Below are 27,995 nucleotides of genomic sequence, written 5' to 3'. Positions count from 1 at the left end.
CAGGCTTGGGGCAGAGCAGCTGGAAGACTGCATAGAGGAAATGGACCTGGGGATATTGATTGATGCTCGGTTGAACATGAGCCAGCAGTGTGCCCAGGTGGCCAAGAAGGCCAGTGGCATCCTGGCTTGCATCAGGAACAGTGTTGCCAGCAGGAACAGGGCAGTGATTGTCCCCCTGTACTCAGCTCTGGTGAGGCTGCACCTCGAGTGCCCAATTTTGGGCTCCTCATTACAAGAAAGACATTCAGGCCCTGGAGTGGGTTCAAAGAAGGGCAACAAAGCTGGTGAGGGGTCTGGAGCACAGGCTTTATGAGGAGAGGCTGAAGTAGCTGGGAATGTTTAGCCTGGAGAAGAGGAGGCTCAGGGGAGACCTTATTGCTCTCTATAACTACCTGAAGGGACGTTGTAGTGGTGGTCAGCCTCTTCTCTCGTGTAACTGTGATAGGACTAGAGGGAATGGCTTCAAGCTGCACCAGCGGAGATTTAGGCTGGGCTTTAGGAAATACTACTTTTCTGAAAGAGTGTTCAGACACTGGAATGGGCTGCCCAGGCAGGTGGTGGAGTCACCAACCCTCGAGGTGTTCAGGCAACGTTTGGACGTTGTGTTGAGGGATATGGTTTAGTGAGAACTATTGGTGATAGGTGGATGGTTGGACTGGATGATCTTGGAGTTCTTTTCCAACTTTGGTGATTCTGTGATTCTGTGAAAACTGAAAAAGGGAAAAGCCTGGGCACTTCTGGAGCTCTGACATATGTGTTAGTTGTGAGCAGTGCAGTTTTTAATGGATCACAAAATCTATATTGAGACTATGTTCTCAGTATTCAGTTGAGTTATGAGTTTTTTTCCTCTTTAGATTATGTTTTGTAGGTCTCTGGAAAATGAGGAGCCACCAGAGATCATTTTGTGACAGATGACCACTAGCAGATTTTCTATTTAAATGTGCTGTAGACTACTTCTTTGGCTTCTGCCAAAGAGTTTCCATGGGGGCATTTGCTTCACAGAATGAAGTACTCTGTACTGGTTTCCTGAAGAGGAATACAGAACTGCAGACTAAAGTGTGGGATTTTTTTCCTGGCAGTTAATTCCAATTCTCTCTCCCTCCTTCCTTCCCTCTCTTGCACTCCTCCTACAGCAGATCTTATGCCTGATTTCCTTGCCCTCTTCTTTTGCCTCATAGTTGGAACTACGTTTGTTTCCCAAACTGTCCAGGCAATGAGCATAACAATGTTAAACACCAAGAAATTATTTTCAGCCTAAATTGAGTTTGAGGGCTGCCGTTTATGACTTAATAATGTGCTTATGTAAAAGAAGCTAGTAGTACTTTTCCAAATATATAAGTTGATTTTATAAAAGCATTTGCAGCTTTATTGACCTATTTAGGCTCTCATACAAAAGAGAAAGGTTAGTTTTTCTCATAAATCTGATTCTTGCATGTTACTGTGCTGTTTGACACAGACAGGCATACTTACCACAGTACCTCATAGCCCATGTTCTAGAAGACAATAATCATGTATGTCTTAGTCATATCACAAACTGAAGCTGCACAGAATCAAAAAATCATGCACGAACAGCAAAAAATCAGTTTAAATGTACTTTTAACGTAAATGTAGGTAGCATCCCTCCATCACTTTCAAAGGATTTCGTCTTATTTTATACCAACACCTCTGAGATTGTCATTCTCACCTGGGCTGTAACCATTTCATTGCAGTTGGAGATGAGTTTATCGAGCTCTTCTTCCTTTTCCTGTGGAACAAATACAGACAGTTCTCTAATACCTAATCTCTAGTCACCAAAGGTTTCAATGTAGACGAAATCAGGCCATGAAACCTCTTTAAATAATAGCTCAATTTTATGTAATCATTATCAGTGAATTGCATAACTGCACAAGACCTAAGTCACAAAAGTCACTATTTTTCCCATAAGCATCCACACTGTCTGGGTGGATAGTCAGATATGCAAATCACTGGATTTTATAAATACCAAGTTTGTATAGCTGGAGAAATAAGAACAGTTAAATGTTAACAGTTAAACCAGCCAACCTGTCTTTAACTGAAGACATTCATAAAAAGTGTTCTGATGGATCTCCTTTTAAGGAGATACTCAAGATCCATAGGGATGCTTACCTGTGCAACCTATTGTAGGGTACCTGATTAGGCAGAGGGATTAGAATCAATGCTCTCTTGAGGTCCCTTCCAAGCCCTACAATTCTGTGATTTTGTGATCTACAAGCTCATCAAAAGTAGGAATTTCAAAGATTAATCAACATTCAAAGAGAATGAGTTATTTGGGGCGTATGCTTTACTCACCTCTTTCTTCCTTGCAATTATGAATAATTACATGCATATCTGACACATATATCACCTTCACTTGCATGTGACTATAGGAGTGGGAAATTATGATTTAGCAATGGCAAAACATGCATTTTTTTTTAATGGAGGGAATGTGCAGAATGGTATTATTAACTTAATCATTGCAGAAAAATACAGTGCAAAGAAGGAAATTGTCTACTATCCTGGAGAAAGGTCATGGTACTACTAAGTATTTATATACATATAGTAAATGTTCAGTGTGAAGAAAAAAGAGGCCAAGGAGTTGCTCAAAGTAAGTGAGTGGCACAGCTTAGATTAGAACAGAAAGCTGCTAAGGGTTGGTATGCTTTGATATGCAAACCAAAATATTTTGGCAAAAGGGCAAGGGCTTATACATGAATGCAAACAGCTGCATCTTTGAGTTACTTATCATGGAGTGGCCAGTAGTAACAACAATAATGTTTAACACAATCATGGAACTGTGTATTTTCAAAATACTAATAAACAGTTACCTAACACAGTGGTGAAGTATAATTTTCGCTTTGCAGATAAGCAAACAAAGATATAGATAACTCCTTAAAGTTACACACAATTCACTGAGAAACAAAATTAAAACTCAGGAAGTCTAAGAGATGCCTTATATAGTGAATTTAGCATTCTCCAAGCAAAGTGTACTCAATAATGTTGCTGCCTGTCTTGGGACTCAGTGGAATGGAACACATCACATGCCTCTGTTTGCATAAACAGTACATATGCCTCTATTCAGTAAAGAATTATGGCATATGTGTATACAAAATGTCTCTAGTTGGGAGATAAAGAGCACAAAATAAATTTTTTTTCCCAATTTTTATAATCAATACATTTTATACTACATCTTTTAACTCTCTTTCCCTTCATTCCTTACTCTCTTTTTTATTTCATATCTTCCTTCTTTCCTCTCTGTCTCCCTCCTTATTCAAGTTTATAATCTCTCACCAAAAGCTCAATCGATTCCATCTTGTTATGACAGTATTCTCCCAGCTTTTCAAATAGAGTTAAATCAGGATCTTGGTGCATCCTACTCTTTGACCTGTTTCTCGTAAAATATGGGAAATTTAGAGCCACAAAAATTCATTAATCCCTTTTGGATAAACCTTCACCTAAAATTTTATATTTTCTTTACGGTTTTGTTCATAATTGAATAAATTAAATTAGAGTGGTAAGCACTCTTAGTTTTGAATTCACCATTTTTCAGGAACAACTTACCTAATTCATTTTACATTTCTTAGAAAAAAGAATTATCTCCCATTATTTTTTTAACTCATGGATCTCTGTGGTAGAAGTAGAAGGGAAAAACTGTCATATGTTGAGATCTAGCTGCAGCTTTAATGGCAGAATGTCTGACAGTGCTTCATGGACGGATGATGGACCTTACTGTCAAGTGATGTAAATTCACCTACACCTATTGAGGAATTATGTTTCATGGTATTCACTGCTGTTATTCCAAATTACATAGTTACAGAAACTGTTTTTGGTATATGGTATAATAGCTATCTTACCATTCTGAAAGATCTGTAAGTGTCTTTTTGGTCATGAACTGGAATTGTTCAAGCAAGCTGGTAAGCAACCAATGTACCGTCAGGACTGAACCAAGTTGTCTCATTGGGTCTACCATGTGATAAAGGTCACGCAGGAAGGTTTGGATCTTGGGTGCAGCAGAAGGGTAAAGCTGAGAAGAGATACGATGATTAGGGACTACATGTTATAATATTCGCAAATTGCACAGAACTGAGAAAATATCAGGAGACAGTGTATATAGCATACACATATATTAATGTAAATTCTCTTTCACACAACTATAGAAAATGACTGTCTTGCCCATCCCTGCAAATCAGTCCTGCTTGTTGTACTGACGTGGAAGTCTAATTCCCTTTCCACTCGGAGCCTCTAACATGACTTCCACATCTAGATAATTAATAACTAATTCCCTTTTTAAAAGTCTCATCAGTCTCCAGCCTTAATACTTAATCAGGAAGCCTAGAAGAAATCCTGGAAATCCTGATGCCATGAACATTCTCTGAACAATACATTCAGGTTTTGGTGATTCATTTCCCCAGTCCTCCACCTCAATACCAGGCATTTTCTCTCATTAACTATCATGCCTACTCCTGGACACTGGCTGCCATTCCTCTATCTCTATTACTCTCCTAAAAACAACTCACTATAATTTTGAAGAAGACATATCACATATTCCACCTGTGTTTTTTATCCACTTTTTCGTATCTGTCTTTTCTTTGGTAATGATCTTAGTATTGAACAGCCTCCAGTTTTTCCATTCACACATCCTTTGCTTCACTTTCATTCTATTTTCTTACCACTGTAGACGACTTTTACGTATTTTTTTTCCTTTTCCTGTTTTTCTATTTTCTGGTTTATTTTTCTGCTTTTTCTTTCCTTAGCTCAAAAGTCTGTGTTTCATGTCATTTTCTCTTTTACTATAAATTCCAAAAATCCAGAATAAAATCATAACCTCTACCTCTGTTTCCCTATCCATTTAGTCAGACACATGCAGTGAAAGCAGATAATGGTAATCCAGGAGTAATACTAGCAGGTTCACAGAAAATACAAACCCAGTAGAACAGAATAGTTTATTTTACCAGCTCAAATTGTCCAAGATTCTTCACCTCTTTAACAAATGTCATCATTGAATTTATCTCCTCTAAAGACAAACATTGTCCATCTTCTTTGATGAAGATTCCATCCTATGGAGAAAAGGGCAACACATTCTGGTGAAATTACATGGAAAGCGATGTGCTTTCATTAGACCCCAATCCTTTTTCCCCAGCAAAGAGGCAATGAGCTACCTTGTTCACAGTTGATCCATATATGTTTCGTAAAGCTTTTTTGAAACTGGAACTTGAGGACTTATTAGACAATAGAAGCCTAAAAGTGTCTTCAAAAATAGCTTCTTTGAAAATTTGGTCCTGAAGATTTGATTTCTCCTCATCTTGAAAGTCAAAATTTTTATGCACCTGTTAGAAAACAATGCAAGAATTTACATTGTGTACATCAAGGCCTGTCTTCCCATTACCGCACATTACTAAGCTGAAATTCTTTATTAAAAAAGAAAAGCTATAAGAGCACTAATAAAACAGACAGGATTATAATATAAAAAATGTTGTACCACATTTTCTGTAAAAACCACACGCCACAATGTTTGCTGACCTCTAGTGGGAAGAGTATAATATCTCATGCTAGTGTGAAACCGCTCTTTTCCACCTCGTTTGAAATTTGATTTTAAAAAATGTCAGCTGAAACGTTAACACAACTCTTAAAAAACTCAGGTATTTCAGTTGATATCGATGATATAATCCTTGTAGTATACAAACACAACCGATGCAGTCATAAAAATATGAATAAATTATTTAGTACAAAGACAAACATAACCAAGCGGAATGGGTTACGTACATACTTCAGTTTCTAGGGGACACAATTCAAAATCAAATTTCAATTGATGCTAAGAAAGTATCAACTTTTAATTATTAGAGTAACTGTGTATTATCTCATTGGAAACTATTAACAGTTCTGATTTACTGCTTTTTTGGATTATGGACTGATGGTTAAGGCTACTATAAAAGCTGGTAAACATTACACTTTATGTTTATGATTTTAAGCACTCCAGGTAGAATTTATTTAAAGGTTTATAGGATCTTTGCTTGGATTATTGTTACTAGAAAACTGCAGAGATTTTAACAGGAGATGAATTTAGAAAATCGTCTCCTTTAATTTCACAGGATATATTTGCTTTGCTGTTTGTATATCATACATATGGAGAAAGACTGTATATGTCCAGTTATATACACAATTGCATGTATGTATAAATGCAGTGGAAAAAAAACTGTAAAGCAGTAAATTTTTTGTTCTGGCCGGGTTGTTATTAGACAGGAATGGTACAAAATTGTAAGAAGGAGTTTATGCTAATAGTCATCTTTTTTCAGGTTTTGAGGGCCTTGAGGACTACCCAGGAAGAGGGCAGTGCAGTGGAAGAAGGCAGCACGGTGAAGGTGAAAGCAGAAATGAACTGAACAATTATGGGACAGCTCATGGAGAATGTTAATCTGTATTAAAAGCTATTAATGGCTTCTAACTTTCTCCCTTAGTGTTTTTCTTTCTGGTGCAGTTAATACCTAACTTCACTTGAATGCAGTGCTTACTATGCATTTTGTTTAGCTGATATTCATTTGTGATGATATTGCTGTAACACTAGAAACTTTATACCTTTAAATGGTGTGGTGAACTTCATCACAAGAAATCTGCCCCTCACCAATTGCTTCCTCCCATAGCTACTTCTATGCAAAAATATTATTAAAGCATTTGGACATTTCTTGGAGATTTGAGAGCGACCATCACTGAGGTTTTTTTGCTGTGTTCTGTTTGTTGTAATTTTCTGGGGTCAGTAAAGCCCTTCTTCTTTTCTTCAACAAGCTTGCAAATTCCAGGGCACTCCAGGAGGGAAAAAACGTAATGTAATGGTTTTATGATTTTTGGTTATCGGTATTCCACATCATAACATCATATAGTGCACTGGGGTTAAAGAGTTAATGCTCCAGATCCAGATACCTGTATTGGAAGAGGACTACATTCCCCAGAAGACTGTTTGCTGTTCTGTTATCATTTCTGCTCAGGGTGAACAGATACAAGGCCTTGGTAGGTCACCTGATCTGCTTTTTTCCCTTTTTCAGCTCTCCTCCCTGCTGCTCGTCCTGACTGCATGCATCACCTCAGCATTAGTGTAAGGCCTTTCAGTTTTTGGATGCTCTTTCTCTCATTATATTTGAATATTGTCTTTAATTCTAATTACATTGTATTATAGTGTGTTATCTTGCATTTCAATACCATATTTAGTAAATTAGTTTGTTTCTTCTCTGATCGTTGCCGCTGTTTTTAATTATTTGGGGTCCCCTGTTTCCCTTTTCTGGAGGTATGGATGTGTGGATCCCTCTGCCCTGCTAGTCATGGAACCGGGCTGAACCAGCCCATAAAACAATGACAACAACAAAAGAAACATTCAGTGTTGTTTGCTCACCTGAAGAACTATGGGGTGTATGGAGGTGCTGAACCCAATGTCAAAGGTCAGCATTTGAAAACATTGGCTGCATCTGAAATGGAATACAACAGAAATCAGATTCAGTGAGGACAGATATTGTAAAATACACACTACAATGACAGAACATAAATATATTTGTCCAAGCAAAGCATATGATACAGACTAAAAATTTCTAAGAAGAGTCCACAACCCTAACCAAAGATAAAGTCATGTTCTGAAGAAAAGAGTGATATACTAAAGGATGTCTGACTTTTAAACTAGTGTGGGAAGGGAACTACACTGAAGAACAAAATCAGTACAAAAAATACAGGGATCTCTTGGAAAGAGTCCAGTGGAGGGCCACAAAGATGGTGAAGGGCCTGGAGCACCTCTCCTATGAAGAAAGGCTGAGTGAACTGGGTCTGTTCAGCCTTGAGAAAAGAAGACTGAGAGGGGACCTGATCCAGGTCTATAAATATCTGAGGTGTGGGGGGCAGAATGGCGAGGCTGGACTCTTTTCAGTGGTGAGTGGAGACAGGACAAGGGGAAATGGCCGGAAACTGCAGCATAGGAAGTTCTGCACAAATGTGCGCAAGAACTTCTTTACAGTGAGGGTGACGGAGCACTGGAACAGGCTGCCCAGGGAGGTGGTGGAGTCTCCTTCTCTGGAGATGTTCAAGACCTGCCTGGATGCCTACCTGTGTGACCTGCTGTAGGGAACCTGCTTTGGCAGGGGGGTTGGACTCGATGATCTCTGGAGGTCCCTTCCAACCCCTACAGTTCTGTGATTCTGTGATTCTGTGAAAATGCTTTTTGATGAGAATGAGCTCCCACAAAAGCTTTGGAAACTTATGGAGTTTAAGAGATGTCTATCAGGTGGAACTCTCCAGGCTCACTGAACTTAGCTGCACCTAGGGGGATGTTTTAAGGCATGGGCCAAGAACCTGAAGAAAATTTTATCTTCCTAAAAGATATCTATCCCATGGGTAAACAAATATTCAGTTTGGATCATTATTAAAATAGCTTTATTCATTTTATATTCGTTCCCTTCTCTCTTTCCACTTCCATCACAATGTGTTATTCCTGAAAAATAATGAGCTTCATATTACTGTTAATGAAACACCAAGGTTCTCAAATATATGAGGACTCCTCTGAAAGCAATGCCTCCCATTTCATTTTGTTGCGCTGTGACATCAGAGGAGTTTGGTGCTATGGCAGCAGAGGTTGAACCTTCCCACCAATATTCTATTATGTTTTGCTGCCATGTGACAGACAGCAGAAGAGGGGCAGCCTGACAAATGGTATCTGACATGGAAGTGCAGATGAAGCAAAGGTGTGTCATTGAATTCCTCTATGCAGGAAAAATTGCACCCATTTATTGATTCATGTTGAATGTTTGTAGAAACCAGCAGAGTGAGGCAGTGGGTGGTGTGTTTCAGCAGTGATGACTGAGGCAGTGGGATGATTCTGCTGGTGCAGATTTTTTCAAGCCCTTGTTCATTGCTGGTGAAAATGCACAGCTACTGAGGTGACTGTGCTGGAAAATAGTGTTCTGTAGCTGATAATGTGCTATGTTAAATATTATTATTGTGCTTTTGGTTGTAGTTTCAAAAGAAATAAATAGGAGGCATTACTTTTGGACCAACGTAAGTATTTTTAAAGCGTACAAACATAATAAATAGTAACTTATTTACTATATACCACAAAAAAACTTACAGATGTTACACAACATATGGAGAACAAATATTAATTACTGAATTTATTAAGTAAGAAATGCTGATATATGCATAAAAACTGTAACTATCTAGTGGAAGTGACTGCAATGACTTAGCACTCACATAAAAATGAATGCTGCTGCCTGGGTACATTTCATAACAAGTATTCTGCTGTGTTTGTTGTTCATGTTCTCTGCCTTTGCCAATTCAGAACAGCCAGTGCTATTCTAACTTCAAACATTTGAATCATGTCAAAGTTCTCACTTACAGGAAATATGGCATTATACAAATGATGACTAGCCCAATTGTGAGCCATCTCTGCTCATTTGTGCTGCATGAAAAACTTCATCAGGACACAACATCTTGTCCTTGGTATTTACCAGAACCTCTCTACAAACCAGAAACACTGTGGATATAGAAGGGTTTTCTTCCCTAGGTACAACGTATCTTCACTTTATTCTATCAAGAATTAAGAAATATAAGGGATTTTGTTATTTCAGGAGTCATGTGTACTCTACAATTTTTATTCTGTTCTAAGAAGCTATTTTAACAACATAGCAATGAACACTGCAAGTTACTTACTGATTGAAAGAGCCTGGTCCTGAGGCAGATGATTCACTGAGGACCTCAGTAATAAGTAGAAGTTTGCTTATAGCTTCTTTCATGTTATTAAAGGCTTGCTGGGGATAACTGCCTTTGAAGAACATCTCAAAAAACCTTTGCAGCTGTGAAAAAGATTACATGTATTTGCAGACATTTACCAGTACTTAACTAAACCAGTGCTTAGGGTCATAAATTTTAAGGCTGGTAGAAGCCAAAATTGCATTACAATGTCAATTTCAGTTGTTATTCATTTGCACAGTAAAGAATAGCATGAAAAACACCACACACCACACTCGCAAAGAAGCAAAGAAATAATTTACAAATATTAGAAACAGGCTTTAAAGCAATGCATTTAAAAATTATTGCTCACAGTATAAGCTTATTTTGTGAAAACCCTTTTCTATCAATTTGTTTCAGGCAAAAGAAATCTAACACTTAAGCACTTAACACTTAACACTTAACACTTAACACTTCAGCAGTAAGCTGAAGTAGCACAGCCACAGAAAAAACCTTTTCTATTGTTAACGTACTATGCCAAGGGCTATCCCACTTGACCTTGACTATTAATTTTTACTCCAGGTTAACAAATTCTAAACAGAACCAGTCATCACAACCATTGCAGCCATCACAAACTATATTTTGGCTGGATTCTTGCAGATACTGAGGATTTTAGCCATGTGAATCCTCACAGGGATATATTCACTGTCCTGCATAACAATGTTATCTCAACTGCTTTAATCACTCATGAAAATTCACCCTCCTGATCACTTCAGGTAGAAATCTAGGGAAAGAGAAAACTAGAGCAACATGGTATACCAGTGAAGAATGGGACACAGGCAGGTTTTGTTGAATCAGGGATCTTGGTGCTAAGAAAGGATCTGCCTTTGAATCATGTTTTCAATTATTCAATTAATTCAATTATTCAATTAATTCAAAAAAATGTTTAACTATGTCAAACTGTCAGATAATTTAGTAGTAATTAGTATAAAACAGATATATTTATATTGTATAAAAGTACTGTTTTCAGATAGAGTACACATAGAACATGTTTTCTACAAATACTCAGAAAGTACAAATTTCTGAATGTTTCCAGGAATTTGTCTACTAAATTGACTTAGAAATGCCATGATGTGTTTTCTACTATCACCTACTCATACATGTCCCAGTGACTTCTGTAGGTAGCCCCACTGGAGACTCACCTGGCTGGCATGTCCTGCAGATAGATTTACAAAGATGGCCTTTATTAGAAATCTGTAGCAAGGTTTAAAGTGATATTTTGGATCTACAGCATGAGCATAGAATCAGAGAACTACAGGATGACCAAGGTTAGAAGACACCATCTGGTTCAACCTCTTCTCAAGCAGGTGCCCAGGACCACATCCAGATGGTTTTTGAAAATCTCTGTGAAGGGAATTCCACAATCCCTCTCCTAGGCTCTTTTTTTTAGCTTGCAGACTTATCATCTTGGCATGCAGGTTTTGAACCCCCAGGTTTTTTTCTGCCAAGCTGCTTTCCAGCTTGGGGAACCCCAACCCATACTGGTGCTTGGGGTTGTACATCCTCAGGTTCAAGACTCTGCCTTTTCTTTGTTGAACTGCATGAGATTCCTGTTAGCCCACTTCTTCAGACTGTCAAGGTCCCTCTGGATGGCACCATGGACCTCTGGCAAACAAGCCATTCCTCCCACTTTTGTATCACCTGCAAACATGTTGAGAGTGCACTCTACCCCATCATCCAGAGCATTAACAAAGATGTGGAACAGACGACCTAGCACTGTCCCCTGGATACACCACTAATTACTGGTGATGCATTATGATGAATTCACTGTGCTAACACCAGATCTCTTTACAACATAATTCTATGCACTCTTGTCCACAGAATTTTCTAGACAGTGTTATAGCCTCCCCATGTGAGCAGAAATACTGCCAAGGACGCTCGGTTGTGTTGGCATGAATGATTAACTTACAGTTTCTTCAGGCAGCATATTGCAATTAAATGTAATAAGCATTTTCCACTTTCCTTTTTAAAAAGCACTGTGTGTGCCTGCAGCCAGGTATGAAAAACACTTAAGTATGGAGCTAATACTGACCCTCCTTTGCACCTTGTTCTCTTCAGAGCCAGTAGCTCAATCCTGTTGGTAAATAAATAGAAGGTAGGAAGTTGGTTTGGCTGCCTACCTGTTCTTATCACATCTGGTTTTATTCTAACAAGCTTGCAGGTATTGCCAAATCAAAGAAATTTGCTCCGTGATCTGGGTGGAAGGTTTTGCAGTCATTGGGACTCTCCATTCTGCTTCTGAGAAAGTTATTTGAAATGCCAGTAGGAAATGAATATCAACAATATATTACTAAAATTTCAAAATTAAACTTCTGACTGCCATGAATTTATAGTTGTACATATAATCTCAACTCTGCCATTTGGATATTTGCATCCTGTTGCAATCTTGAATTACATTACACCGTATTTTCATGTCATAAGAGTTTCCAGGTGTACTGCAGTTCCATGAATCTCTAGGGCAAAAGAGCCCCAGAACCACCATGAGATAGAGATTATACAAGTCTTCAGACTGTGCTACATTTCAAGGCAAGCAGGAGTACTTGCTTCTCAAAGTCCAAGATCACTCATCTTTGTTTCTCCTACAGAATGACAGAAAGATTCAGAACATGAAGCTGAATAGTTTTCACATCAGTTCTGATTCAGATTCATCTCTGATTAAAATTGTCCCAGTTTTGGTGAAGCCCAACAGCAATTTATTAATCAGTTCATATGAAATAAGGAACTAAGAATGAAGATTCACCTCAGCAGGATGAGACAACAAGGTGGTTCATCAGCTTACTTTGACATCTATCTCCAACGTCTCATTCACATTGCTGCTGATTAGCTTTTACCTCTTCTCTAGTTTCCTATGTCTGCAGTGGGTTTCGAGGAGCTAAGTGAGAAGTTGCCTTGCTTTGCTACACAGGGAACATAAGGAGCTACATAATTTTATAAGGAGAGAGAGAGAGAGCGATTACTAGAAAGAACAGCAAGAGGGACAGAAAAAGTCCATTAGGCCATTTGCTCATCTCCACCAATTGGTTCCTAAATACTGCAACACAAAGGATAGGCAACGCATGTATTTCGAGCCAGAACTCCTGAAAGGGAGGCTGATTTGCACAGTTTGCACTCACAGCTAAAGCAGCAAACTGCTTCCAACACAACAGACTTGAAATCAAACTGGCTTCTCCAAGGAACTGCATTTTAGTTACAGTCCTCCTTGGGCAGATTAGAAAAAAAACAACTGTGCTCAACGGGTCCTCATGATAGGATATCAGGTTTTAGGACAATGTTTATTCTAAGCCAATGACTGAAAATAAATATTTAGACAGCTTGGTTCAGGACCAACAAAGACACCAGAAAAATGCTTCAGGTTCAATTCCAGTTCATGAAAAAAATCCTGTTCAAACCAGTTCAGGTTACATTTGACTCTTGTGGATTCTACAGAGTTCTCAGCACCTAATAGGGAAAATGTAGAATATATAGACAGGGAATAAGAAATATGAATACCTACAGCAACTTTGAGTTTTTCTGAGTGTTTTCAACACTTAGTTCTGTTCAACTGCAGAACGCTGAAGTCACTAAGCTGAAGATTGCTACAAATGATGACCACTGAGGCACGTTCTCCCACCTTTGAGGAAACAGACCACCTGCCCAGCAGGGTTCAACCTCGTTATTGACTGAGGTTGATTAAAAGCAGCACAGAATAGCAAAAGGGGACAGAAAGGAAAAAAACTAGTGACAATCACAGGAATTTAGCCTGTGAGAAAGCTGACCTATTGCTGACAGATTTTTGAGCAGAGGAACAGAGATTAAATTTTTAGTAGGCTGTAAAACCTAATGTACACATGGACATACAATTGTACAATGACACCATTGTGTGCAGAACTGCAAGAGTTCTCAGGAGCTTGGAAATGTTCATCCATGTGCTGGATGCTTATAGTTAGGAGTATATTCCACATATTTACATAATACCTTTCAGAGAATGTGCAAATCTAGTTAAAGCACAGGGATCAAAACATATTTTCTCCAAAGGCAGTCTGAACTAGGAATGTAATTGAGATGAGTTTTAACTCATTGATCTTTACCTCACTGATAACTGTTTCTGCTTTAGGATAAGCCATTGGAGAAAAAAAACAGGTAACAGTATTAAATTTAAAATGCTTTTTCTCTATCCACTTTGAATTTTATTTTTTAAAAATCTGAAGCCATTAAAATAAGCCTTATGATTTCACTGCAATGGATTCCTTTGGACCTCAAAAAATACATGGAATCACCAGTGAATGGTCTAAAAGACTGAATAAAAATGCGGTGTAATTGACAAGCTTCATGAACAGACTCATGGACACTAAAGGAGAGCAGAGGAGTTCATAGGGCTGCATGCTATGGTAGCATAGTAATTCCCTTCAGAAGGTTTTCCTCTGGCATGTTCTCTGCAAATGCATTTCTTAAGATGGGTTCTAGGGCAGCCTGGGGCAGTCAGCTGAATAGTTAGCTGAGGATTTGCTTCAGAAAGGTACAAATTAAATCAGACAGCTATGTCCCAGTTTCTCCCACCTCCACTCCTTTGTTTTAAGAGACCTATCCAGAGCATGCTGAGGAGCAGACATGGCACGTACACTGTGTGCAGTGGGTGTCAGACTCCAACACTCCACAGAAGATGTAAAGGAGTTTTACTGTAATGAAAACAAACTGTAGCAATTCTTCTGGGATTGCCTGCTAGCTCCATCTCAGCACAGCTTTGCCACATGACAAGTCAAAAAAGGAAGATTTTCCTTAACTAACCTTAGGAATGGCAATACATGCAAACTTATAACATCTACCTTCACTGACTTAGCTTTATGTTAATTTCAGTAGGAGTTCAGAGACACAGCTCACACACAATCACTTAGGTGTCACAGTATGCAAAGGAATGACACCCTACAAGATTGGGTGGTTTATGTTTAGGTTCTTTTTTTACTTCATTGCACAACACAGACACTTCAAGAACATGATTTATGTCATCCCGGGGTAGATATTTCAAAATGGTGACATTAATTGCAATCTGAAACTGCTCTGTTCCTCTAGTGAAGAATCTAAACGAGACACTGAAGGCAGGAAGGAGATAAATCCTGGGAGAGCTCATGCAGTCTACCCTTGACAAAAATCTCACGGATAACAAAACCTGCGTGACTGGAATATACAAAATGGTCTGGGAGGGTTTTTGCCCTAAAATGATGATGATAAACCAACAGCAAGATTAAACAGCAATGAGGAAATGACGAAGAAGGACCCAGCTTGAAAAATAACATTAAAAAAAGCATGAAAATTTGCAGTGGGGTGGGCTGGGGGAAAGAGGATTTGGAGCAGAAACAGGAGCAGGCAAAACTGGTCAGGCACAGCCATAATTCAGCCCACCAGCAGCATAGCTTTTCCTGGGCTGTTCAGGGCTTAGTGGGCTGTCAGCCTTGGCATGGGTCCTATGTGGGTGTACACAGATCTGGAGCTTCCACTTCTCCAGTTAGAGCTGTGTGCAAGCAGAGAACTGCCCCCAGGGAGAGTGGGGCTCTGTTTGTAACCCTGCTGCCTGTAGACAGGAGCGCATAGAGTGAGTGAGCAGTTGGGTGAGTGGGATTAGAACTTCAGAGGGTTATTTATAAGAGGATATTTAGAACATTATTAACATTATGAACATTATTGAAGTGACTAGTATCATGGTTTATCTGATCTATTAGTGATATTGAGTATGCTAATAATACCAACTGCCAGTTAATTACATATAATCAATTAACCACTTCTATCCTGATTTTGTTAGAACGATGTGAGCTCATCAGTTTTTCCTGAAACAGTATCCCACCTTTGGAGCTCTAGCTGAGCTCTGAACCTGCACAGGAGGCAGGCAGATAGAAGATGAAAGGCCACTGAAGCTACTGAGTAGTTCAAAGCAATTCTGAGGTTTGGACTTCGAGATCTGAGGCACCATATTCTATAGGATTTGCATGAATACATTTTAAAGTGACCTTGATGGTCCTTATTTGCAGTCTTCAAAACTAGATGAAAGGTAAAGTTATCGGTATCACAGTTGAAAGTAAGGTTTACTTCTGGGGAAGTAAAACATAACCTTTGGTTTCCAAAAAGATGTGTCTTTTTCAAATATCAAACAGTGTTCTTTCCAAATTTCTCTACAGCATCAGAGCTGTTGCAGCCTTCCTGATCAGTTGGATTTGCAGGTTCTCAAAAGACTTAATACATTTACCTCTCTTTGAAAATAACCAAGGATGCTTTCACTTGAGTTAATTCAATCAATCTCTTCTAACTTCTTCAGTATAAGTAGTGTACTTTCAGTTCACTTTCTGTATTCATTATTCTTGATGGATCCATATTTAGTGATATTCCTTCACCAAATCCAAATACTCTGGGGTATGAGTAATTGATCACAGATACAGAAATACTTTTTTAGACACAAACAATATTCCCTTTGACTGTATGTGTGGATGTATCTAGATATCTAAAGTGGAATATGCTCATATACTCATATACTGATTCCACACAGAAGCAATATTTTGCAGTGAAACTATTTTCTGTATTGCCTGCTAGCAAAGGCAAACTTCACCACTGACTGCAATATATAAAAAAAATTGCAATATGGGTAATGGGAGAAAAATGTACCTACAATCAAAAGCAGTAATTCTAGAATACCTTGCAGAGAAAACAGTGCAGTCATTTATCACAAGCTGATAATGATAGCGTTAGATATTTCTGTTTATTTCACTCCTGATTTATTGCTATGTTATGCCATTCTCTGTACATCTTACATGGCACTTGTGAGGGGGGAAGTCAGGATGTTATTCAGCTGTTTTATGAGTAAATATATATATATTTATGAATATTTTCTGTTCTTTACATATGTTACTGTCAAGAAAGGTCATGTAATAGCTCTGAACAAAATAACCCTTGTCTCTCTGTTTATCAAGTTTCAGTGGACAGTCGCCAATAATTTCAGTATTTGCTCCAGTATGACTTATTTTAAATCTTCGCCGGTGCAAAGAAAAACAGAGAAAAGATCACCTGAGAAAACCTTAAAGATCCTTGCTTTTAAGATTAAGTCCAAAGATAACTAGTGTCAGTGAAAAGCTGTTCACTAGCTTCCACAGCAACTAAATTAGGTCCTTTGAATGGGACTGGACTAGAATGATTTTCCAACACAGTCCAATCAATTTTTTAGGGAAAGAGTAAAGATGATTTACTAATGACATTTCCCAGTTTGTTGTGAGAAGCAACTGAGATAATTAAGAGATGCTGAAAGGCAAGTGAAGAAAGGAAGCAGGATAAAAGAGACAGTTCTGGGAAAAACACAGAGGCATGTTTATATCGTTGCTTGGACTGAAGAGCCAGAAGGTCTGTGGTGTAGAAGAAAAGCAGAGAGCTAAGGCATGGATAAAAGTGTCAAGACTTATTTATGACATATCTACTTGTTATAAAGAACTATCGGTCTAGAGCTCTTAGTAGAGAAACTGTGATGTTCATGTCAAAAAAAGCAGGAAAGAACTCCAGGAAGAATTTTGACTGTATTTCTACAATGCATTACAGACTGAAATGCCTGACGCAGAAAATGAAGAGGGTAGAGAACTGCATAACACATAAGTCCACTGGAGTTTATGAAACACAGACGTATTCCACTTTCAGTTCAGTGCGTCTTAACTTGCAGTTTATCAGAAATGGGTAGAATCTGCCTAGATACAAGTACCTTTTATGCCAGAAAAGGAATGTCAGTCTAAGCAAACCTTTAATCTTCCCCAGTCCAAACAGACTAAATGGGTTCTAAATGATTTGAGTAGAGAAATCAGAGCCACTATGCTATGCTCAGTATATCAGGAAGATTCTCTGCTTAGGCCTTTTGAAAGAACAGTGAAATACATGTGGTAAGTTCTAACAACACCTAATGCACAAATTTAATTTTATTCCCAAATAAGCCTGCAATTTAATTAATAGTTGATGGTAATTTTCTGTTGCATTTACTCTTGCTAAGTAACAGGGCAAGAATGGGTAATCTCAAATTAAAACAAAGGAAAAAAGTCCTGAAAGTTTCTGCTGTCTCTAACCATTTTGATTTTTATCTGCATGAACACTTGCATTTTATTTCATATAAAATATGTGAAGTAGTATCAAAATTGGCCACTGGAGGGCAATACTGTAACCTAATTTTCTGCATTCTGCTCTAAACCAGATTTCCATGTCCTATTAAAAGACAAATTTCTTGGATAGTTGAGCATCCAGTTTTAGTTGCATGTATGTTAAGTATGATAATTATTTTTCTTTACTCAATTTTTCAAATACCTAATATACAAGAAAGAGAATTTTGGTTATAGTGTCATACCACAGTAAGATCTGGTTGGTAAACATGCCCATGGCAGGGGGGTCACTTCCAACCCAACCCATTCTGTGATTCTATGATTCTGTGAAACAGCTTCAGGTTAGTATGTTTACTTCACTGTGCAACTTGAAAATCACTTTTTAAGTGATAAGCATAGTCTCAGCTAAGGTCATCTAGGGCTATGCTCATAAATCAGTCAACAAATTCAAGTCCGGGAGGAACCTGACACATGTTTTTGATGAGCAAATGGACAATGAGACAGAAAGGGAGCCGTTCAAGGCAGCCTACAACACAGAAGAATCTTCCCAGCTGACGCACAGTGTGGCACTACTGAATTCTGCAAAACTGCATCCTTTGTTATGAACTGGAACCAGATTGGGAAAAACTAATGGCTGAGCAAAGGAAGTACTTTATATTGTGTGTTAAACCTTGGGATAATTAATCATAAATGAATGTCTTACACACTAGCTTCTATAAAACAGAAAATTATTCGTAGGTCAGCTTTTTGTTTAATACACATGCGTATTTGATTAATATGAAGGCAATTATTGCACATAGAGATCCCTCCCTTAATTGGTACCATATGCAAAGTAGAAAACTTCCATTTTATTATTATTTTTTCAAAGCACAGATGGTCTAAATAAAGAGTTTCCAAATTTCCTCATGGAAATAAGGCTATTATGTGAGCCTCATAACATTTGTGTGGCAGAAAGCCATTCTCTTCACTGCATTTCCTGCATCTTCCCAACCAGGACCCAGATCTAGAGTTGTACTTTTGCCACCCCTTGAGCACACACAAAATCTTCATGCCAATTCAAGTTTTAACTTTTTTCCTTTCTGAACTGAGATTCTAAAATCTGCATAATCGGAAAAAAGCCCCGGCAGCTGGTGAGTAAAACGAACTTGAACTCTTCCTGAACTGCCATTTGGCCAATGCTTATTCTAGAAGTCATTATAAAGACTTATCACTCTGATTAGGATAAGCAAATCTGAGTCATAAAAATTATTTACAACAGTCTACTAACAGTGGAGAGTAGAGTGTTATTTAACTAATTTAAACTTATTTTTTATCTTTACGCAGTTTCTGTAAACCATTTGTTGTCATTTGGTACCACATCTCCAGACTTGAAAAATATCTCTTTCACATATACCACGTTCTGGTTAGTTTTTGCAACCATAAAGGGTTGTTTTGCACAGAAGATCGAATTTTAAACTCAAGATACTGAGTCTGTAGTACTAAAGATGCACCCTCGTGTTAGTTTGTGGTGGTAAAGTTGGAATTCAGCCAAAGTTGTGAGTCAATTTTTTATCAATAATGGTTTAATTACACTGGCGCAAGAAAATTTGCTAAACAGATGCTTATATATACTATGCAAATCTCCAAATTATTGTGCAACATTATTGAAAGCGATACATCTATGATACAATACAGCAGATTAAAACTATTCATTTTAAAAGATGAGTTCAATCAGCTACTCTTGAGAAAAGAACACATCACACAGTAACAATTTTATTCCAGACCCAAGTCTCCTCTATAGGCGCAGTCAGTTCCCAGTGACATCAATGGGTATTCTGTCCATCAGTGGAAGAACAGATCTTAGACATCATTTCTGTTTTTATCAACTACTGACATGCTAGATCTTCATGTAACAACTGCATCTCCTACACACTAGAGCTGGCAAAAACATAATCCTTACAGAAGCATGCTGAACCAGATTAGTTGTACAAACACACATAGCTCCACTGTAAAGTCTGGAAGAGGAAATCGTGATGCTGGCACTGTATATCTCTCTGGCAACAAGTGATGACTCCACAGAGTTTCCTAGAAACTTGATGTAATCTCATCTCAAAGTTGATCTACGACTGAATTAATTGAAAGAGAATTTTCCCAAAGTCTCTTTCCTGACTGATGCCATCCTTTCTAATGACTCCTGCCTGATGCCTGTGCACCAAGCACAGTAGCCTCTCTGATTTCCCAGTGGAGCTTCTGGCTGCTGAGTGAATCTCCCTGGCTCCTCCCAGGCTATACAGTGTGCACTGCTTATTGGAAAGGCAGTCTTATAGACATGCGTTCCAATGTTTGGTTGATTTGTATTTGAAATTCTTCATCACTACAAATGGTGCTTTCTGTGGTGCCTACTTTTTGTATATTTCTTGCCATTTTGACAAGTCTGCCTAAAGCTGTGGAAGATGTAACACCACAGAAGTAGTAACCAGACAGGAATACTGCAGACGTGCTGCTGCTTCTATCTGTCTTTTTTATTGCTTCTTCAGCTGCAAAGTATTCTGTAAATGATGACTGGCACCCCTTTCAGCAGACTTCCCTCAGTTGGAATTATTTTACAGAGCCATATCAGAGCCATTAATGACTAATAACCTTTAAAGTACTGTCTACTTCAGATACTGAACACTTTGGTATTTTAGTACACAAAACCAAACTTCCAGGGGTTGAAAGTGGGTGTCCACTAGTCTTTTTAAATGTACATAAAGGAAATGTAAAATAATATATTTCAGTGGGGTTCTGAAGAGGGAAAGAGAGGTAAGTAGGTTTGTCTCATCTAATTTTTGCCATCTAGAATTTGCCTTGTTCCCTATGATAGTCGTAGCCTGTGGAAAGCAACAGATATTTCTAGAAGGAAACCTACCTCATTCCAAAAGTAGTGTCTAAACTGAGATGTTCTGTACCCTAGAGTTGTCTGCTTCTTCAATAACTAGAATTAGATCATGAGCTTAGAGTAGACATTTAACTTTCACAGAGCTAAAATTATAGAGCATACCAAATTATTAGCATCATCGAGAGTCCTGGCAGTGATGCCACAATGTTCACGCTGATTCAAAGACAAGACCTGCTCCTGTCCTGAGTGTGTTATATGAGCAAAGTACACCCATCCTCGGAGGGCTGCTGAAGGAGTTATGTCACCTCTAGAAATCACTGCCACTTTGTGATCTTTTTCCTTCAAAAAGGAGCAGCTGCAAACCTATAGTTCCTTCAAAAAGTGCTGTGTGTGGAAGGACAGTTCCTTGCTGAAAGAACAAAGGAATGGAAAGATACGTTTGGTATCCATACAACTGCTGAGGAAACTAGACATGAAGAGAGAGGGGTCTCTCCAGGCACTTGGGGATGGCCAGAGTTAAAGCACGTAGGATACATCCTTCTCCATAAAACCTACAGACCACGAGAAGCCACTTTCTCCACAGAATACTTCCTTCTCCTTATTTGGATGTGCCCTGACACTCATCCATTCTATTTTACTGCACCTAAAAAAGAAATCTAAACAAATAATTTAAATATTTACTTTTGTTTTTTTACAACACTGTCAGTATCCAGGCAAAAGATGTTACTGCATCAGGGCGTTCTGAAGCTGAGCTTTAGAGAAAACTCCGACTGTGCAACTGCTGTGAAGTTTCACCAGCAAAAACTGGCTTTGAAGCAAGCAAATCCCAGGGTCCTTCATAGCCCCCATTGCACAGGCCAGATCTTCTCTCCTTCATGAATGAAGCCCCACTTTTTCTGAGATATGAAAGCAGTACTTGATAAGAACCATCACTGTCAGCTCATGATTGCAAGTAAAAAAGAGGGAAAAGAGAAGATAAACATTTCCTGGTTTTCTGTCTCTATTTTGTCTGTAAAAAAAAAACCAAAAACTAGGAAACAAAACATTTTACCTTTACAGAAAAGCGCTTCTTCTTGGGTGGATGCCAGACAGTAGCAGCTGAATGAAGAAAGGCCCTCAAAGGTGTTAAGGATGTAACTAGCACGTATGCTTTTATGATGACAGAAAGGTCTTGAGCTTTAAGGATATGCTTGTGGTCTGATGAAGCTGAGACTTGACTCCTGGGAAGCAGTAAGAATATTGAGAATTAATAAAGCACATCTGCATTTCATTTAGCAGGAAAATGAGCATTTGAATAGTGAAAGTAATGGAGACAATAATTTATGGTTGTTTTTTTTTTTTTTTTTTTCCCCAAGGTAGATAACACAGTAGATGAAAACAAAGCTGGAACCAAACTTTATATCAAGTCTTTTTTGTTGCCTTCAGTATTTGTAATCATAATTTGCAAACACAGAAGGTAACTATGGTAGAAGAGAGTTATGGTTGAGACAACTTATTGGTAAATGCATTGTGGGCATGTTGTGAGTGTTGGAAAAGAAGATGTTACTAAGCCAGGAGATTCGGAGTGAAGGTAAAAACACTAAAGAAACGTAAGCAGTTTAAATTACAGAAGCGCACAATCAGGGTACCAAATTTAACACTGATTAGTAGTGAATTCAGAAAAACAAAAAGAATGGAAAGACTATACTATCATAAGCACATTCCTCAGTATAATATAAGGCCACAAACATGTGGTACTGCATGCTTGTACTAGGCAAATACATGAATTATGATTCCAAATATTATGGGAGACAATAACAACCCATAATTAAGCAGCTACTCATAAAATATTTATGCAAGATATCTTTGTCTAGGAAGTGATGTACTTCTACCAGCCTGTGACTCCCATAGTCTGCACACATACACAAAAAAAAAAATAAATAAATAAAAAAAAATCAGCTTCTTCAGGCCTTAGATTTTCCACTTATCGAAGATATTCTAATAATATCTATGTTAAACAGGCATTTTTCTTCCCCCCCACAAAACAGTAGAACCACTGACCACAAAATCTGTGTGGTCCTGGAATACAGGAAATTACATTTGGAAAGCCAGTTCTAAAATATGTTTTAGTTCTTCATTTAATGGAAAGCCTCTGTGCAAAAGACTGTCTGTGTGTGCCTGGAATAGGGATCAGAAAGGAATGGAACAGGAAACAGTTCTGCCACCATGAGACCAAAATATTCAGAGGTGACTCTGGATCTATATTTATTTATCTAGGAGTGTAAGGGCTACCAATATAAAGGCTTAGTTGTTCATACCCAAAGCACGTATAAGACTGGCTAATGCAGAAACAAACATGCAAGTATAAAAAATAGAACACATCTAAGTGCTCCATCTGCTGTGGTCTCCATTCTCTCTCCATTCTGTGTCCCTGACTCCCAGCAAAATGCATTATGAAACACATATTATTTCTGGGGGTAAGGTATCATTAGCTTACAGCTGTGCTCCATTGGTTTGGCTCCATAAGTACTGCAGATGGGCGATGTGTTTCTTGACATTGTTTTTGCCGCCGTGGGTGATGTTGCTTGCAGTGTTGTCCCCTGACTGCCCGTGCCAACTGGAACACACTGGGGTGGCAATTGAGAGCTGCATGTCTGAAAAGTACAAAGGGAATGAGAAGGAAAGGCAGCAGGCCACTGAAAATGCTGGTCATCTCCTGCTGTTAGGGAAAAAAGTGTGTAACAAACAACAGGTAGAAAATACACAATAACAAATGCTTAGACCATGTCCTTTTTGGAACTTCTAGCAGAGAGCTTTGCATCCACAAAGCACCTCCTTCCAGGGGCAAGCTCATTAGCTTAGCTTAGCTGCTGTTGTCCTTTTATATGAGTGCATGAGTGCTGCATACAAAAACAACCCATACCCTTCCTTTTCCTTCTAAATACACATTCTTTATTTCTAAATATAGAAGACCAAAACCTGCGTTTCTCCCACAGACTACTGTCTACTCCCCACAACTACAACTAATTTGAATGAGAAATGTATTTGTTTGAGAACCGAGAGACTTTGCGCCAGTGATCAGGCAGCTCAGGAGACAACAATGTACCTATGTTTCCATGCTGACAGCCAGGGCTACCTCTTGTGGTTCCTGAGATCTATGGCAGGCTTTGTTCTCCAGCTGAATGCAATGGAGCAAGACTGACATACTGGAGCCCTCAAGATTACAGAGGCATATGAATATTAATAGTAATCAAAATATTGTGATGCGATGTCAGTGGATGTGCTTATAAAAAGGCACAGGGCTTTTATGTCGTAATTTCATGCTGGGTAGTTTCCATAACCACTAACTCACATCACTTTTAGATATTTCATACTCTTAAATAATAGTCAGGGAAAAGTCAAGCTATACACATTATTCCCAAACCTCATCATTTATCTTTTTAATGACACACAGTATTGTGCTAATGCTGTGAAGATATTGGTATGGCTTCTCTCTTAATGTGCACACTCTCCAGTGCATATGAAATGGAAAGAAAAAATGAACTTGTATTCCTGATGATGAGCTGTGAGCCGCCATTCAAGGAAAAGGATTATTATTTTTTTTTTTTCATGCAGTTCCTGTTAAAATGACATATTGATTGTTTATGTTCATCAGCTGTTCATCAGATCAGCTCCATTCAGCCTTCCAACCTCAAGTGGATCTAAAATTAATCTTGTCCTTTGCCTTACATGCACCATTTAGCAGGGGTAAAGGCTTCGCTAATAAAAAACAGGCACTTATTAATATAGCACCTCATGTTCAGATTATATTCTCATCAACATCTTTGTGTTGCACTATGCATTATAACTGATCTGGACTTTGTAAGTGCCTACCTGTCTGCTGATGGTGCATAGATAAAACAGGCTACTGTCTGCCTACTTGCCTGTGAGGAATGAGCCAGCAAATTCCCATTAAGTGATTTATTTAGCAGACTTGCTTCTAAACATGCACAGGGAAAGAAATCAGCTAACCAAGTGCTTTTGCTTTCCATGCCCATTCTGTGCAGAAATAACAGCATTTCACTATGGCAATTTCTACCCTGTAAAGAGACTATGATGTTCCACCACAGTAATTTTCAGTTATTTATTTGCAAGGGAAAATAACTCCCACATTTTCATCATACAGTTTTGCTGTTCAGCCAAAACTAGAACTATAAAAACAAGTACACGTCTTCCACAATGCATGGCTGGCTTCAAAGATCCTTTTCTGATGTTTCCTCACATTGGCAAAGGAGACACATCTCCTCTAGGAGCCATGCCCTGATCCCCTATGTCATGGTCCTGCAGTACATCCATCAGAAACAATCCAGAATAGACTCCAGAATGCAAATCTTACGTGCCTCCGATCAGCAACAGGGGTCTATTGACCGCAACAGTAACAAAGGAACACAAAATCCAGTCAAGTCTGCCACAGCCATCCAAATATTCCTTATCAATACTGCAGAAAAGAGAGAGACATATTGTTCTACTGAGACAGCTACAGCCTGCAGCTGAAAGGAGGCAGAACCGTGTATGAGACCAAGCTACCTATAGCAGACTCAGATGAAGCCATAGCTGTGTAACAAAATTAACAGAACCATAGAAAGAGCAATCTCTCACCAAATTATCTGGAAACCAAATTTTGCCAAAAATGTACATTTTTCAGCATTTTTTTTAGTTACGATGACAGTGATGTTGAGAGAGCATGATTTTTGAAATGCAGTTTTCTTTTTTAAAAGAAAGCCAATATTTCACAGATAAGAACGGGGCAGCAGAGAAGGGCTGTTCAGCTTGTTACTTGTTCAGTTGCTCAAGAGAAAAGAAAGAAGATATTTTCCTTTTTAAATTATTGTTTTAATTGTGTTGCTAAGGAAACAAGTAACAAGTATTAACTCACAAAGCAGAGTTCAGAAATAGTGCGATGAGGCTTTCACTTTACCCGGTTTAAATTTATCCCTTTAAAATCAGAATTTTAGCTGTTAACGGAAATTGGCAAATTATTTTGACATTAATTTATTTTTTACTACCCAGTGAAGCTTTTACTGTAGCAGTTCATAATAAAAATGGATAAAGACGGATGAAACAAGTGTCCTAGAATTATCATAACCACCGGGGAGAAGATCCTTAGGTTTGCCATAAATCACTGTAAAATGCCTTGACATAAGACAAAAAGTGGAATCCTGCCATTTCTCAAAAAAGAGAAGGTTAAGGAACTTCAGAACATAGGTTATTATTGAGATCTAAAAATGGGACAATGCTCCTAAATTATTCAGCATTCTGCAGACCATCCTGTTTGTATGGTGCCTTAAGCATGCCTATTGGGTTTCTGTTAGCACCCACCTGGGAGGAAGCTCATTACAAAGGGGCTGGAAGAAGAAGAAAGGAAAGTGAGAATCTCATGAGGCACTTGCTCCTTGAGATAGATGATAGTATACCACCAGGCAGAGATAATGAGGGAGTGACAGCTCCTTAATTTGGTATATCTTCTAGAAACCAATGAATATCATTATCCTAATAATAAAAAGTCATCAGTAGCAGTGAACACTCAGATGCATCAGTTCTCATGGCAACTCTTATTACTCTTGCTACTGCTAAGAAGCAGTAACAGTGTTTGTTGGAGTTGTGAATTTGTTAATCAACATTATCATCAATGAAAATTAGCCTGCAATGCCTTTACTATTTGTGGTAATTGACATATTTTTCCATCTTGAAATCACTCAACAAGCTGTTGTTAATTAACCAGTCCTTTCAAGGATTGTAAATAACCAACATTTTTAACAACAACATTTTATAGTAGAAATGAGAGAGGCTCAGCAGTTGTGTCAGCCAGCTTGGGAAACCAAGTTAGAAATTACTTGAGTCCCAGCATTGTAGTCTCCTGTCCAGATTACTTTCCTTTCCTAAAAGCACAGGCTTTTAAGATCAAAAGAAGAAGAAAACTCAAGTGCCAAAAGTACATTTTGCTGCTGCCATTTCTGATGATCTAATATAAGGCAAAGGACTTAAAATCAGACACCCACTTTCACTTTGAAAAAAAAATATATAAATCAATGGAATTCTGGCTTGAAGAAGGCTTTTATCCTGATATCTCTGAAATAGTTCCACTGAAGACATTGCCAAACAATACCATTTAACAAATCTTAACCTTAAAAGTCTCTTCTCGGTCTACCCAGAGTGTTCTCTGTCCATTTCAATGGGTAAAGAAGCCACTACAAATTCTTAGCTGAATTCACACATTAGCCCTCTAACCACAGCAATGGGTAAAACATAGATCTGAGTTGGAAAACATCTGGGCAGCATATGTGAACAAGAGGTATAAGAACCACCAAAGCAAGTCAACACCTCTAGATCAAAAAAATTAAGTGCCCTTTTGTTAGATGAACTGGTGGTGGATTTTGTTCTGTCACCCGCAATCTCTCAAAGTACCAGAAAAAGCAGATCAGATGACAGTGACAGCAACTACGTTTGTATCTAATGAGGCCTTTCAAACAGTTTACACAGCTATGATTTCTTGCTCCCTCTCCCCCATTTCTGGCTCCCAAGTTATTCGCTTGTCTTTGGCTCAGATTTCTGGAGTGTAACATGAGATTCAACCCATGTGCAATAAAGAATAGCTGATTTAAGAGTTACAGCATGTGGATGAGCAAAAGGTTTACCAAAGGCTAAAAGTACTTTTGGACAAATCAAGACCTCCTGGCACCCAACCAGGTCATTGTTTACCTGACCTGGTAAATGGCCATGCACAGAGATGGCAGATGGAATGCATAGGTCAGTCTGGACGTGTGGTGATATGCAAATGTAATGGATTCAACAGCAGAAGATCCCAGTGGCTGAACTACAAGTTCTCTGGTTTAACTTAGTGACCATCCCTCAACTGAAAGAAAAAGAAAGTGGGATGAACAAGAATGTGCCCTGCTCTTTATCCTTTCTTTTATATAATTCTTTGATGTTACAAGAAGGATTATGATATGGTTTTCTTTGTTAAATTTTTTAGTTTGCTCAAGATCAAAGAGGCTATATTTTATACACTCAGAAAAAAAAGAAGAAGAAGAAGAAAAAAAACAGCAAAAATCATTGTCTCTGTGGGGAAAAAAAAAGGTCATTTTGTTTCTAAAGTGCCCATCAACTGTCAGATCTTTTAGAAACATTTCAAGATCAGTTGAGTGACCTTGAAAGTCCATGGTTGTGTAATGAAGCGCATGGCTATAGATGGGATGAAGCACGTAGAAAGTGCTGTGCTTTGTTCTGAGAACATCATCAAATCATTAATTTATTTCATAAAGGACATTGTAAGCTCTGCA

The 27,995-nt window shown here is 38.4% G+C and overlaps 1 protein-coding gene across 1 annotated transcript in view; it reads right to left on the bottom strand.

The window, feature by feature from the left end:
- The window catches only part of CPED1 (cadherin like and PC-esterase domain containing 1), a gene marked incomplete at both ends in the record, with an annotated part of 139,980 nt that overhangs the window by 72,477 nt on the left and 39,508 nt on the right, over positions 1–27,995 (bottom strand). Inside the window, 8 exons of the mRNA XM_079538371.1 lie at positions 1,685–1,744; positions 3,849–4,018; positions 4,947–5,051; positions 5,154–5,321; positions 7,376–7,448; positions 9,673–9,815; positions 21,749–21,917; positions 23,174–23,330. Coding sequence (XP_079394497.1) covers positions 1,685–1,744; positions 3,849–4,018; positions 4,947–5,051; positions 5,154–5,321; positions 7,376–7,448; positions 9,673–9,815; positions 21,749–21,917; positions 23,174–23,330 — 1,045 coding nt within the window. The remainder of the gene's footprint in view (positions 1–1,684; positions 1,745–3,848; positions 4,019–4,946; positions 5,052–5,153; positions 5,322–7,375; positions 7,449–9,672; positions 9,816–21,748; positions 21,918–23,173; positions 23,331–27,995) is intronic.

This window comes from Tetrao urogallus, assembly GCF_951394365.1.
Source record: "Tetrao urogallus genome assembly, chromosome: 1".
NCBI lineage: Eukaryota > Metazoa > Chordata > Aves > Galliformes > Phasianidae > Tetrao > Tetrao urogallus.
This window is presented reverse-complemented; position numbering and strand designations above follow the sequence as displayed.